Source organism: Triturus cristatus, chromosome 5_2, assembly GCF_964204655.1.
Source record: "Triturus cristatus chromosome 5_2, aTriCri1.1, whole genome shotgun sequence".
NCBI classification, from domain to species: Eukaryota; Metazoa; Chordata; class Amphibia; order Caudata; family Salamandridae; genus Triturus; species Triturus cristatus.
In genome coordinates, this window is record NC_140588.1 from 6,155,135 (window position 1) to 6,171,126 (window position 15,992).

Below are 15,992 nucleotides of genomic sequence, written 5' to 3' on the forward strand. Positions count from 1 at the left end.
GAATTGGGAGTTATTGGACCCTCAGATAGCCCTTGGGCTAGTCCAGTAGTTTTAGTGCCCAAACCTCACACCAAAGATGGCAAGAGAGAGATGAGGTTTTGTGTAGACTACAGGGGTCTCAATGCAGTCACTAGGACTGATGCCAATCCAATCCCTAGCCAAAAAACAAGAAAGGGTTTGGACTCCAATCAGTAAGGCTGAGCCCCAATTCACCAATAAACAGAATGCCAATACTGATATACAATTTCACCTCTCAGCGGCCACACATTGAAATGAAACAATGTAGCCACGAAACCTCTGTTTTCATATGAATTAATCAGAATGTGTTCATAAACATCATCACGTATGAATTCCAAGGACACAATTAAATCACATTAAAAAGGTTTTTCTCACCACACCACAAAAATCTCGTTATTAGAGCATTTATCAATCCACTGTCACATCACTTTCACACCGATTCCATCCAACCTTTTCTAGCATACTTTCACAAACATCCACTACTTGCACTCCCCACACATTCCAGCAGCCCTACACCCTGCCCTCTTTACACAATAACAAAACAATACCCAATCAAAAATACAATTAAACTATAGACCAAAAAAGAAAAAGTTTAAATAACTCCCATACATTTTTCAAATCCGGGGTTCTCCTCAGGACCAGAAAGCTGCAACAAAACACACACAACATTTACCTTTGTTGTTTCTAAATAACATCAATGGCCCCTCTCTTCTGCCCTGCCCCGTTTCCCACCATCAGCTTACCTCAACCAAATCGCTAGATCAGCCGATCTAAGCTTCAAAACAAACCAAACTTTGTCTAAAAAAACAACAATATGTCTCCAATAAGTATGTTGGTCATAATGTGTTAATAAACAATCTTAAAAAAAAACAAAGGGTCTTACATTAATCACGGCGGTCGGTCTTCCCAATACGTTGTGTAAATGGTTTTCAACTGGGAATCCAGCATTGGACCCAGGGTAAAAGGAACAAGAATATTTTAGGAGTTTAGGATTAACATCAGCCGGGATGGAAAGGAGACAGACTTTTTAAGAGACTACTCTACCTTTTCAGTTGAAAACGCCCGTGGACGCCTGGGTTAGTTTTTTTAGTGTTGGGTGTGGCTCGCGTCCCGTTCCCTGTGAAGGAGAAAAAGGACGGAGCCATATATTAACACATGAACTGGGCACCTGCAGTTTTAAAATCATCAACTCGCTTGATGCTATCTGCTAGAATTATACAAGGGCACTCTGTCTTTAAAAGCACACTTTGCTCGTCGTGCACAGAAATCTATCATGTGATCTACAAAGCATTTTCTCTCAGACACACGTGCCTTAAACGCAAGTCAATCCGCCCTGCATCTCTCCGCGGATCACCGGAGAGTTTGGTGATAACTTGAAGCGGATAATTATCTACGCTCCGGCTTCTGCATTAGTCGCCATGCATGCTGGGACAGAGTCGGCTCTGTAAAGCTGCGCGCCCCTAATGACACGTAATACAAATGTGCATTCTGTTATGGGGACCTAAAGAGGTGGCCATTAAAATCAGGAGGTCAATAAATAATCGCGAGCAATACTAGATGATTTTTTGCGGAAACTGTGGAAGTGAGGATCTGCGATTTCCACTGCATTCTGGGCAATGTAGTGATCCATTCTATTAATGAAACCCCTAGTGCCTCTTAGTTCGTGAGCCAATGTTTCACATAATGATATTCCTTCATGCAAAGTAACATGAAAGGTACCAATTAAATTTATAGGTGGATGCATTCTTATAAACCCTACTTTGCCAATGCTGGAATCTATATTATTCTCTCAGATGTCAAAATGCGGGTTGGAACAGTAAGATGGTTTGAATCACAATATGATTAATCTCATATGTGGCAGAAATCTACAAATCGTAATTTAAAAATCTCTGACAATTCATTCCGTCCATCAACCTCCGTATTGAATTTAACTATCAACATAGCCTCTCTCCGAATCAGTTTTGCATCCAAATCCCCTCCTCGGCAGTCTTGTTCCACTTTCGAGATAACTGTCCATTTTAATTCCTTATTAGAGTGTGCGTCCAATCTCCAATGGTTCACTAACGGTGCTGTCTAAACATTTTTATGTATCCTCGATTTGTGTTGAGAGATTCTATATCGCACTTCTTGATTTGTTTTGCCTATGTATATAGGGCATAATATGCCATAGACAACATTTTTGAATTTACAGTTTGTAAAAGAATCAGGTTTCCAATGAATGGAATTATTGGTGAACAACGAGCCCTCTTGGGTAGATTCGCAACATACACAGGTTCCACATTTATGGTGTCCGGAGACTGGAGGCAAGCCTACAAAATCCCGTACTCTACTCTTCCTTGTTTGAGGTATTGCAGCTCTTAGCACTTGATTTGAAATGCTTCTATCTTTTTTAAAAAGCAAATAGTGGAACTGAAGCTAAGGAGTGATCCAAGTTTTTTTTTATCAAATACCAATTTTAATGTATGACTTTTTTTTAGAAGATTAGAATTGGGGCAAAAAGTTGAAACGCACACTATTTTTTCCACTGGCATTTTTATTCTTCTCTCCAACAAGACTTCTTGTGGGGTCCACCATGCTCTTTTCATTGCCCCCTTGAGCAATTTTTTGGGGTATCCTCGATCGATTAGGCAGCGCACTAGATTTTTAGCATGCAAAGTATATTTATCCTTGTAAGAACAATTGCGCCTTATCCTTAAGAATTGTCCGTATGGTGTGGACAGGTGATGAAGAAAATCTGCTAAAATTCCATGACTGACTGAACAGCAGGACAGCTGATATAAAATTCAGTATAAATCATTCAAACAAAAAAATGGCATTCCTAGATGTAGAGGTTTATGCAGCGGATGGGGGACTGGTGACAACCTTATTCAAGAAATCCACAGACAGGAATAAAGCATTGCATTTTTCATGTAATCAACCAAGAAGTTTAAAAGAAAACCTTCCTTACGGACAATTCTTAAGGATAAGGTGCAATTGTTCTTACAAGGATGAATATACTTTGCATGCTAAAAATCTAATGGGCTGCCTAATCGATTGAGGATACCCAAAACAATTGCCCAAGAGGGCAATGAAAAGAGCATGGTGGACCCCACGAAAGTCTTGTTGGAGAGAAGAATAAAAATGCCAGTTGAAAGAATAGTGTGCGTTTTAACTTTTTGCCCCAATTCTAATCTTCTAAAAAAAAAAGACATACATCAGAATTGGCATTTGATAAAAAACGTGCATCAGTCCTTAGCTTCAGTTCCACTATTTCCTTTTAAAAAAGATAGAAGCATTTCAAATCAAGTGGTAAGAGCTGCAATACCTTAAACAAGGAAGAGCACAGTGCAGGATTTTGTAGGCTTGCCTCCAGTCTCCTGACACCATAAATGTGGTACCTGTGTATGTTGCGAATCTACGCAAGAGGGCTCGTTGTTCACCCATAATTCCATTCATTGGAAACATGATTCTTTTACGAACTGTAAATCCAAAAATGTTGTCTATGGCATATTATGCCCTTGTTTGAAATTATACATAGGCAAAACAAATCAAGAAGTGCGATATAGAATCTCTCAACACAAATCGAGGATACATAAAAATGTCCAGACAGTACCATTAGTGAACCAACATATCTTAATTGAACGCACCCTCTGATAAAGAATTAAAATGGACAGTTATCTCGAAAGTGGAACAAGACTGCCGAGGAGGGGATTTGGATGCAAAACTGATTCGGAGAGAGGCTATGTTGATTGTTAAATGCATTACGGCGGTTGATGGATTGAATGAATTGTCAGAGATTTTTGAATTATGATTTGTAGACTTATACCACATATGAGATTAATCATATTGTGATTCAAACCATCTTACTGTTCCAACCCGCATTTTGACATCTGAGAGAATAATATAGATTCCAGCATTGGCAAAGTAGGGCTTATAAGAATGCATTCACCTAACCATTTCATTGGAACCTTTGCATGTTACTTTGCATGAAGGAATATCATTATGTGAAACATTGGCTCACGAACTAAGAGACACTAGGGGTTTCATTAATAGAATGGATCACTACATTGCCCAGAATGAAGTGTGAAATCGCAGAACCTCATTTCCACCGCTTCCGCAAAAAATCGAGTATTGCTTGCGATTATTTATTTACCTCCTGATTTTAATGGCCACCTCTTTAGGTCCCCATAACAGAAGGCACATTTGTATTATGTGTCATTAGGGGCGCAGCTTTACAGAGCCGACACTCTGTCGCAGCATGCATTGCGACTAATGCAGAAGCCGGAGCATAGATAATTACCTGCTTCCGTGTCAAGTTATCACCAAACTCTCCGTTGATCCGCGGAGGGATTCAGGGCGGATTGACTCGTGTTTAAAGTACGTGTGTCCGAGAGAAAATGCTTTTTAGATCACATGATAGATATCTGTGCACGACGAGCAAAGTGTACTTTTAAAGACAGAGTGACCTTGTAAAATTCTAGCAGATAGCATCAAGCGAGTTGTTGATTTAAAAACTGCAGGTGCCCAGTTAATGTGTTAATATATGGCTCCGTCCTTTTTCTCTTTCACAGGAAACGGGAAGCGAGCCACACCCAACTCTAAAAAAACGGACCCAGACGTCCACGGGTGTTTTCAACTGAAAAGGTAGAGTAGTCTCTTGAAAAGTCTGGCTCCTTTCCATGCCGGCTGATGTTAATCCTAAATTCCTAAAATATTCTCATTCCTTTTCCCCTGGGTCCAATACAGGATTCCCAGTTGAAAACCATTTACACAACGTATCGGGAAGAACAACGTGCGGTTTGCGACTGACCGCCGTGATTAATGTAAGACCCTTTGGGTTTTTTTAAGATTGTTTATTAACACATTATGACCAACATACTTATTGGAGACATATTGTTTTTTCAGACAAAGTTTGGTTTGTTTTGAAGCTTAGATTGGCTGATCTAGCGATTTGGTTGAGGTAAGCGGATGGTGGGAAACGGGGCGGGGTAGAAGAGAGGGGCCATTGATGTTATTTAGAAACAAAGAAGGTAAATGTTGTGTGTGTTTTTTTGCAGCTTTCTGGTCCCGAGGAGAACCCCAGATTTGAGGGGTTCGAAACGCGTCGATCTTCGTGTGGCCAATTGAGTGTATTTAATATGAAAGAATTGAAAAATGTATGGGAGTTCTTTCAACTTTTTCTTTTTGGGCTATAGTTTAATTGTATTTTTGATTGGGTATTGTTTTGTTATTGTGTAAAGAGGGCAGGGTGTAGGGCTGCTGGAATGTGTGGGGAATGCAAGTAGTGGATGTTTATGAAAGTATGCTAGAAAAGGTTGGATGGAATGGGTATGAAAGTGATGTGACGGTGGGTTGATAAATGCTCTAATAAGGAGATTTTTGTGGTGTGGTGAGAAACGTTTTAATGTGATTTAATGGTGTCCTTGGAATTCATACATGTGATGATGTTTATGAATAAATTCTGATTAATTCATATGAAAAACAGAGGTTTTGTGGCTACATTGTTTAATTTCAATGTGTGGCTGCTGAGAGGTGAAATTGTACATCAGTATTGGCATTCTGTTGTTTATTGGCATCCAATCCCTAGGGCAGATGAGCTGATAGACACTTTGGCCTCAGCTAAGTTTCTTAGCACATTGTACCTGGCAGCTGGCTACTGGCATATCTAACTAGCTGATGATGCAAAGCCAAAGACAGCTTTTTCTACCCCTAGTGGGCATTACCAATTTGTGGTGATGCCCTTTGGTTTGAAAAATGCACCTGCCATTTTTCAGAGGTTGGTGAATAAAGTCCTTACAGGTCTGGAAGCCTATAGTGCAGCATATCTAGATGATATTGCTGTCTTTAGCTCCACCTGGGAGGATAACCTGGTCCACCTGAGAAATGTTTTGCAGGCCCTGCAAAAAGCAGGCCTAACTATCAAAGCCACTAAGTGCCAGATAGGGTAGAGTCAGGTTGTGTACCTGGGCCACCTTGTGGTTGGAGGCCAGGTTCAACCATTGCAGAGCAAAATCCAGACCGTAATGGACTGGGTTGCTCCAACCACCCAGACTCCGGTCAGAGCTTTCTTGGGCCTGACTGGGTACTACAGAAGATTTGTCAAAGGTTATGGATCCATAGTGACACCTTTGAATGACTTAACTTCTAAGAAAATGCCCAAGAAAGTTCAGAGGACAGTCAGATGTCAAAAGGCATTTGATGACCTGAAGCAGGCCATGTGCACTGCTCCCATTCTGCAAAGTCCTAACTACTCCAAATAATTAATTGTCCAAACAGATGCATCTGAGTTGGGGGTAGGGGCTGTGTTATAACAATTAAATGATAAAGGTCAGGATCAGCCAGTAGCTTTTATTAGCAGAAGGCTGGCCCCCAGAGAGAAATGTTGGTCAGCTATTGAGAGGGGAGGCCTTTGCTGTGGTTTGGGCTCTGAAGAAGTTGAGGCCATACTTGTTTGGCACTCACTTCATTGTTCAGACAGACCATAATCCCCTCTTATGGCTAAAACAGATGAAGGGTGAAAACCCCAAACTTTTAAGGTGGTCCATATCCCTACAGGTGATGGATTATACAGTGGAACATAGACCTGGGAGTAACAATGCCAATGCAGATGGACTCTCCAGATATTTCCACTTAGAACATGAAGACTCAACTGGTCAAGGTTAGTTTAATGTCCTTACGTTTGGGGGGAGGGGTTGTGTAGGATCTGCTTCTTATGGTTACCCCCACTTTTTGCTGATGTTTCACTGTTTTTCGACTTTAGTCTGGCTGGGACCCTGCTATTCAGGGCCCCAGCCTAGCTGCTTCCTCTCTAAATTGATTGCATGTACTTTAGGTACACTCCAGTTCGGATTCTGGGGTACCCTTATAAGTCCCTAGTATATGGTATACTATGTCCCCAGGGCATAGGTACCCCAGAGGCCTACCAGGGGCTGCAGCATGTATTGTGCCACACCTGGGAAGACCGTTAAAAGGACACAACAGGTCTGCTACAGCAGCCTGTGTAAGGTGGTGTATGCACCCCCTTACTGAGATATAGGTTACCTATACCTCTCCATATCACTACACATGTAAACCTATCAGTCACCCCTATGGCAGGCCTTAACAATCCTGAAGGCAGGGTTCTGGGTTTCATGTGAGAGAGTGCCCAAGCATGAGCAGAGCCCCTCTGCAGCTTTCGGAACTTTTATTCCGGGGTTGCTTGTGATGCAGCCAGACCATATACTCTTAAGTGCATTATAACCTCACGGTAAATGCTAACTTTGGAATGGCTGCATGGAAATATGTCGTGTTTGGTGTCAAACACCTTGGAATCATACCTCCACACCAGTAACTGGTGTGGGAGGTATGATTCCACCCTACTAGAGGGAGAAACATGGCAGCACCGGTATACCCGATGCCAGCTTAACAGACCTTGGCATCACAAAATGGATGCTGCCAGCCACAGACACGAGTCTGCCCTCCTGCTGCTGGACGAAACTCCGGCAGGGGAGTGCTGGACAATAGGTTTCCTGTCACAGGGAGGTCTAACCACCTCCCAGACAGGGTTTAGTGTAGAGGGGCTGGGTGGGTGCACTCGAAGAGTGCTTTGATGTCTGCTCTGGGGGCACATTTGGTGTCCCTGTGCATAGTCCTGCACAAATCGGTTGCAGGGGCTACCAGCCCCTGCTCTGGTGCGAAACTGGACAAACGAAATGGGTGTAGCCACCCCTCTTTCCTGACCCTCCTAACGGTGAGTTCCCAGAGGTTGTCCCACCCCTTCCTTGGGTATAAAGTAGGAACCCCTGAATACAGGACTTTAGATTTACCTTGATGAAACTCTGCTACAGATTTACCAGAACTTCTACTAGCTATACGACGTTGGATGACCGAAGAATCTCCCTTGGAGTAAAGGAGTTACTCCCCTGCAAGGCAGGCACCAAAGACTCATCTGTCCGGTTTGCATCGACGCTGCTCCCGAAGGACACCGATGAATTTGCAACACAAGAGGTGGATTTCCAAGCTTCCCCGAGGCCGATCCGTGCTCTCAGCAACTCTGAGATCCAAAGCCCTCGTGGGGACCGTGCAACACGAACCCCTGGACACCGCGACCATTTGCAGCAGCATATGCAGCATATGCTTCTTGGCGATCCCTGAGGCTGTGCTTTGAGCTATTTGTAGTCCAGACCCCGAGCAGTGATTCCACTGAAGATTGCTTGCCTACACTCCTCAAGTGACCCGTGTGCCGGTATCTAGTGATTCCTCTCGAGGTCCCTTCGTGATCCCTTGTCTGTCGACTTGTGGGTCCCTGAGAAGGGTACTTGTACTTTCAACGGGCTTTCCTGGTTGCTCCAGATGCGCCCTGACTCTCCATTGCTTGGGGAGTCCACTGGACCTTGCTGGTCCACACCGAAGCCATTATCTTCTCACCGAGTGGGTTGCAGTTGTTGGTCTCCAATCCGGAAACTGACCCCCCAGCACTCTACATAATTTGTGGGACAGCTCGCCTGCGGACTGTGGTCATCGTCGACACCTCCTGGTCCCCGTGGCAGTGGAGTCAATCTTCACCTCTTTGCACCTGAAACACCTGACGTCGGTGGGTATTCGTCTATCATGCCCCTGGTCACTGGCAGGCGACCCAGACTCTGTCCCCTCTACTTTCAGGTTCTTTACATCTTCGATCCAGGCTTGGATCACACCGGACACTTCTCCTTTCCACAGCAGCAGCACTTTGTAGCACATCGCCATTGAAATCAACGAGTATTCCCGACACCATTTGACACCTATGCACCCGGCTTCCCTGGGTGAGGTAACATGAGTACTCCAGTGCTCCCTTGGGTGCTGGCCCTAGAACCCCCTAAGTCTAAAGGGGTTTACTCAAAGTCCTCTTATAAGTGTCCTTATTCTTTAAAATTCCAACCACAACTTTTCTATTGAATCGTACGGGGCTCGCGGCTGTGTTCTCACACTGCACACGTCCCCCATGGGTCTCCTGTGTCACTGCCTTGGGTGGTTCCTTGGGGTCCCAGCGATTCTACGTGCTCTAGGCACTGTCTCGTCAAGTCGTGGTTCTTATACCACTTTCTTAAAATATGGTTTGGTCTCCCCCTGGGGCCCATTGTATATTGTGCTATTACTGTTGTTTAGTAACTGTATTATTGTGTGCCTTGCTCTCTAACTTCATAAAGAGGTTAGTAGAGAGTGTTTAGAAATAAATACATATATTTTATTTATATAGCTTGTGTGGTTCTCCTTTCATTTAGTTATTCAGGAGGTTATAATCTGGTAAACCAAGCTGCTTTACACTCCTTCAAGACTTAGCCTAAAGGCTGCTCTCCATAGCTACCACTAGGATAGCTTTCAATAAAAGTTGTCTTAAACCTATTCATGAATAAGGGTTATTTGGACCGGTACAAGGTGCCCACTATAACTAGTGGACAGCATATACCAGGCCAACTTCTCACAGTGACTAACTTTACGTTTACAAATACTGTGCATGGTTCCAGGGCGTGTTTTTCAAATGTTTGTTTAAACGTTAATTGCTTTCCCCATCAACTAGTGTTTAATACCCCAACTGGCCCGTCATCAGGGTCTCACAAGATCGCAGCAAATGGATAAACGGGTAAATAGGTGCATTTCTCTGTCATTTAAATAGTTCAAAGGGCCTGCTTTACACAAGAACTAGATAGCGGTTATCGTTGGTATGCTTTAGAAAGTGTCCAATTATTAAAGAGTCCAGACTAATTGTTAAATGGAATAACATTTTTCTCCATTTGCACATCGAGCACCTAAATTAGAGCACTATTAAACGCCATGGTAACATGGAGAGAGGATGTGGCCTTACGGCCGCAGCGGTCGACTTTGAAGTTGGGGAAGCAGGTTTGAGCCTCGGCGTCGGTTCAGCATCCTGTGATTCTGTGCAAATCAATCTCCCTGTGCCCAGCAAAAATGAATGTGTCCTTGTGTGTAATGTAACTGGTGCTCATTTGAAGCTCTTCAATACCTTTGAGACGGGTTTGCGTTATATACTTCTACAAAAAACAAATAGGGCACGGTTTGCTTTCAGGTTTTTACTTCAATTTAAAGTTGTAATATGAGTGGCTTCTTTTGACCATTGATTCAAATAATCCTCTTACTATTGTTAACGGACATATTTCTAAAAATTCCAGTTTCCGTCGAACATTGTTCCATTACTTTAAAAATACAAATAGACCCTTTAGAAAAATAGCTTTATTTGGTATTTTGTTTTATTTGAGACTTGACCAATAAATCCATTTGGATTCATTAAGGCGTAATTCCAGTTCTTTGTCACCTAGGCAGTAACCTATCAATTGGGCATTAAATAATGTAAATCGCAAATGTAGTAACCACTTTAAAAAGAACAAAAAATAATAATTTTCACAGTTTGTCTCATCATTATTAAACATTTTGATACAAATACGCGCATAATAAGTTTCTGTTTACTTCCTACCTAAGAGAGCATCGCTGCACATCTACGACCATTTAACCCACCCCTACCGCTGTTAAGTAATAATGCCAACAGGGCGCATTGGCATAAACTGCTCTGGCCACAGATAAATACTCCTACCTGTACCAGCTGTAAGATTGCATCCTGCCACCTCTTGTCTGTAGAGCTTGTGTCAGACACACAAAATACCTTAAGTAGATAGTCCATCTTGTGACAACTAACGAGCCCATCACCATCAACAACAATATATGTGATTGTTGGCAAGATGTGAGCTTAAATGGGTTTGTGGTTAACAGTAAATGTTTAATCACCCAGAATAATGTGCGCAATGGCTATATACTTATAAGATCCCAAAGGCGAGACCTATTGGCTATGCCAATGCTTGTTCAATCAATCAATCAATCATAGCATTTATAGATCGCACTACATACCTGTGAGGGTCTCAAGGTGCTGGGGGGGGGGTGGGGGGGTGGGGGGGTTTAAGCTGCTGCTGCTCAAAGAGCCAGGTCTTGAGAAGTCTCCTGAAGGTTAACTCTGTGATCTGGCACTTTAGTTGGCTGAGTGATTCACACAGTGCTTAGCTTGTAAAATAAACAGGTAAGTGTCAGGGCTCTTCTCTGGAGGCCACTGAAGCTTATGACACCCATTTCCTTTTCCCCTGCTAGCGCTGCCAATGGTAGTACCAACACAACTATTAACCATCTCATGGCTACAACTGTGATAATTCAGTCTATTCCAGGCCATTCAAGGCTATACAAATTGCGAGGGTGGCAGGCATTATTAATTAAGTATTAAACACTTTTGTGCTCATCTTAAAATTAGTCAGGCAGCGCCAGCATGCGGTGGACTATCTTTACGGACAGTATTTATAATTAAGTGCCGGTGCCGAGCACTGTAAACCACCAGCTCAAATTAAGCACTGGATTCAAGAGCCTAGAATGAACAGCCATAGACCTAGAAACACAATCCACATTAGATAGTTCCCATGGTTGAACAAGAACACCTTTGTATGTAAGGAAGGAGACGATCCTTTTAGCCAGCTTTGTAAGCTGGGTTTTTCGGCCTATTTCTCAGTGTTTAAGTGAGACCACGAGTCGCATAATGTCAAACGATGTTGGCTAAAATCCCAGGTCTAGTTATCCACGTGGTACCTCCGGTATGTACAAATGTTCTAGAACTCCCTGAAAGTCCTAACTGGACTCTTAAAATAAGAATTCAAATGAATAGGTTTTTTGAGAGGATCTATACAAATACAATGCAAACTTGAAAACACTTAGGCCCACATGCATCAACACAAAAACCGGTCGCAAACGGGCAGATTCTCAGAATCTGACCCTTTGCTCCCGGTATTTTTGCATTTGGGATGCATCATCCCAAATGCAAAAATCGCAATTTAAGGAATCTTTAAATAGCGATTCCTTAAATTGCGATTGCATTTAAGGAATCTCAAATTGAGATTCCTTAAATGCAATGCATTAAAGTTAAAAAATTAGCGATTTCGCTAATAGGGGGAGCAAATTACCATGAAGTTGAACTTCATGGTAATTTGCAAATACTTTGAAAAATGCACTTTTGTGCATTTTTCAAAGTGTCATGTTGCGCACACACATGCCCTTAGAGCATGGGACGGCATTCCTTAATTGCTACTCGCAATTTGCTAGTCGCAATTAAGGAAAGTTAAGGAATCGCTATTTGAATAGCGATTCCTACATGCATAGCCTTTTGCTATTCCTTATTAGCGAATCCTTATTTTTCGCTAATAAGGAATCGCAAATGGCCTTGTTGATGCATGTGCCAGATAGTTTAGGATGTGGCAGCAAATTACTTCCAAGCGAATATGCACTAGATTTTGAAATATGTTTATCTCCATCTAAAACCTTTCATCAGCATTGGGCTACAGGTACACAGTGGGAACAAACTTTAGTCACTATAAATGCAAAGTGGACCTACATCACGTGTGACTGATATATTTGGGTGTCCTGGCTTTGCAGACAAAACATTTTGCATTCTGCACTTTTCTTGTTAGAAGGTTTGGCATTAAAAGTCCTGGGCTTACCTAGAAACACAGGAATCGTTGAGCTAGACCCACTAGACATCTCAAAAGTACACTTCGTGATAGCCTAAGTAGTCCAGCTATGCCTTTTTTTCTCTCACCCAGGTGGAACTGGATTTCATGTATGTCTTAGGTTGGTAGGGACATTCCTACTGTGAATATGACCAGTGCCACAGTCCTTTTTGGTGCCCCCAAACCCCATGACTGCCTCCTCAGATTCTCTCTCTACCCCTGGCAAAATTGTCGTTCATCTCTCCAATCCTAATTTATTGCAAAACACAGTTTCCCACTCTGACGTCAGGGCCTCCTTCACAGTTCAGCGCCCTGTGTGGCCGCACCAGTTGCACTGGCCTAAAGACGGCTCTGGGTGTCATGGTGCCTCTGTCTTGCTTATCTAACAGATGAAAAGTTGGTTCCTTAACGGGTGTCATAGGTGATGCCTGCTGCCTCTGTTAGGTGTTGGAGTTTCTTGCAGTCTCTGGTGTGTGCTAGGACTTCCCTGCTGTCTCTTACCTCTGCCATGGTATCCCCAGCTGTCAATCGCATTCCAACATGGATGGGTGCCCGCTCTCTAGGTTCGGGTCCTGGGTTGGCTCAACATCCTGTGATTCTGGTCAAATCACTTAATCTCCCCATGCCTAATAAATCCGTCTGACCTTGTGTAATGTAGCTGGTGCTCATGTACAGTGCTCCAATGCCCTTGAGCTGAGTTCGTGCACATGCTTCGTGGGGGATTATGTTGAAAAAGGAGTACTATACCTTTTTCTAAGCATTTCTAGTGTGTGCAGCGGTGTCTAGACTATCAAACTGTTCAAAAGCGGTTCATTTCCGAAATGTCCCTCATAGAGGTAGCTGCTTTACTCGTGATGAAGTCTCATTGAAAGTGTCACACATAAGCCATTGAAATGCCACAGTTAAGCACATTGAAAACATTAAAAGGTCACAGATAAGCAAACTGAAAACTTGACATCTATGCATCGAAGACTCCCTAATAATGACACCTGTATGAGAGGCATGTGGAGGTCAGCAAAGGTGTACAGAACGCATGATTGTAAAGTGAACGCTCAAATTCAAACTGGATTCTCGAAGCATATTTTTTAGGAAAGTTTTGGTAGGTGCCGCTCTGAGCTCCTTCAAAACTGGTCACTAAAGCAAAAGAAAAACAAACCGTTTCTCTGCGACGCTCGGATTATTTGCTCGAGATAAGAACTATTGCGACATTCGTTTGTTCGAGAAGTTGAGGAAATTGCTGCACCTGAATTATTATTTGCATTAGGCGAGGAGTGTGTTAACACTGCTTAACAACCATGATGCTACGTAATGTTTTCTTTTGACCAGTCCTCGAGACCGACCCAATTATAGATATAGCCGTTTAAAATGTGACCCTACTGCTATGTAAGCCGAGTTGGGAAGTTGTCGGCAACCATATACAGAATCACTCTGAGAGCAGTGAGGGGCAGCTGGTTATTGGGGGAGTTCTGCACACTACCCGTTCATCAGGATGTTCAGGTCTGGTAGAAGGCAACTGTGGAAACAAAGTTTGACCAGAGTTCTAAAGGTAGGAAACGCTGCTTTTTTCGTGGCACCATTTTTCTAATGCGCCCAGAAAAAACTTTCAAACTCTAAGCATGATTTAGGAAAACTCACTGTGGAGATTGTTAACCATTTGAATTGATCAATGCTAATATGTCAATGTTTCTTAGCAACTGTTAATTATTTCTCTGCTCAAAGATACCCATTTTAACACCTTACATAGATAGAAATCTCTGAGCATCTGGATTACTTCGCGTTACTGGCCTTATGCCAGTAACGCAAAGTAATCCAGATGCCCAGAGATTGATGATCTACGTAGACTCGTTACGACGACGTCGTCCGGATCAAAGGTACTTTTGTTAAGCGGATCCAAGAAAGTCCCTGCTTCCGGCCCGCGCTCCATCGCAGTCGGCCTGGACTTTTGACATTGTCCTGGCCTAGTGCCGCCCAATAATTCAATTAAGTGCTTTTTGTCTCTAAGCGCTCTTCTGACTTTTGGATTCCGTCCAACTTTGTACCTCAACATCTACTAAAACGATTCTTATTGTTTGGATCTTGCTTTATTTATAAAATCACACTTTATATTTCTAAACTGTTGTGCTGTGCCGAGCTACCAGAGGGTGAGCACAGGATAATTCTGGTTGTGTAGTGACTTACCCTGACTAGGATTGTGGCTACTCCTTGGACAGAGTGCATTGTCTTCCAATCAGAAACCTCATTTTTAACATTGATGAACAGCGGTGAGGATAGGACTTATGTTTGTGCAGCATAGAGTAACATAGTGTACACTACCCGTCACATTCAAGATCGCCTATCCCCATTGGAGGTGAGGGAGGTGAGGGAGGTGAGTGAATTTAAGCTGCAGATGGTGAAGCCAAAGATGGAGGCAAAGGATAAAGGCTGAGAGGGAAGCCAAAAAGGCTGTGGCTGACAGAGCCTTAGTAGAGAAGACATTTTTGTTGGCTCATGAACTGAGTCTATAGGACCTGGAGATCCAGGCAATACAGTCTGAGTCCTGCAGTGATGGTGGCATTATAGATGCAGTAATTGATGGAGATAAAAGGTTCCGTATACCAAAGGATTTGGCACCCAATTATGTGACGGGAGATGACATTGATAAATGGTTTTCTGCTTATGAGGCTGCACTCAAGGTACACTGGTTTCCTGAAGAGCACTAGGGGGTTGGTGAGTGGAAACAACTGCCTTCACTTTGGAGGGACACACTTCTGGTATTTGAGGTTGGGGGACAAAACCAAGGACACTTCTAAGAAACTGTTTTGATTGCAAAATTTGTACTGACAAGAATTAGCGCCAAAGAATCGGGTACAGCCAGAAGCTCCCCAACCAATCCTGGGTAGATTTTATTGATTACTCCAGTAAGGCACTTAATGGCTGGGGGAGGGGCAGAAAAGGTAATGATTTTAACAGGTTGAATGTATCACGTGATCATAAGAGGGCACATGCGGGGGGCATGGCTAACACGAAAATGGCTGCAGCCTACGAGAGCTCCGCGACCGGTGGCGCCAAACCCACATAATCCTGACAATTATCCGGCGGCTACAAGGCATTAACCCCTTCAGTGCCCCGCCCTTTCCCCCTCCTGTGCCGGGCCTTTCATTAGCGGGCATGGTCCATGACGAGATAGTCTCGTCATGGGCACAGCGCAACCGTGCTCCATGACGAGACTATCTCGTCATGGGCATTGAAGAGGATAAAGAGTAACCAAAGATCTCGGGGTCTATAAAGAAACATTCAATCCACACACGGGACCAGTGGGCGCCGTCGTTTCACTGTGGCACCGTGAAGCATAACTGCGGCCTAAACCCCACATGGAAGCCGGGGACTACAGTTACACCACACCCGACGGCAGCTCCGGAGGAGGCGCACCCAACACGGCAGGCCAAAAGAGGGTAAAGCGAACCATCCCACATATTGGAAGGCGACTGAACCCCCCCCGGGGCCGGT

General features: G+C 43.4%; 1 protein-coding gene across 1 annotated transcript in view; it reads left to right on the plus strand.

The window, feature by feature from the left end:
- Positions 1–13,872: 13,872 nt before the first annotated feature.
- Positions 13,873–15,992, plus strand: part of DNAH5 (dynein axonemal heavy chain 5) — a 5,853,083-nt gene continuing 5,850,963 nt past the window's right edge. The window contains exon 1 of the mRNA XM_085606747.1: positions 13,873–14,052. Within this exon, the coding sequence (XP_085462873.1) occupies positions 13,996–14,052 (57 nt within the window). The 5' untranslated portion in view covers positions 13,873–13,995. The remainder of the gene's footprint in view (positions 14,053–15,992) is intronic.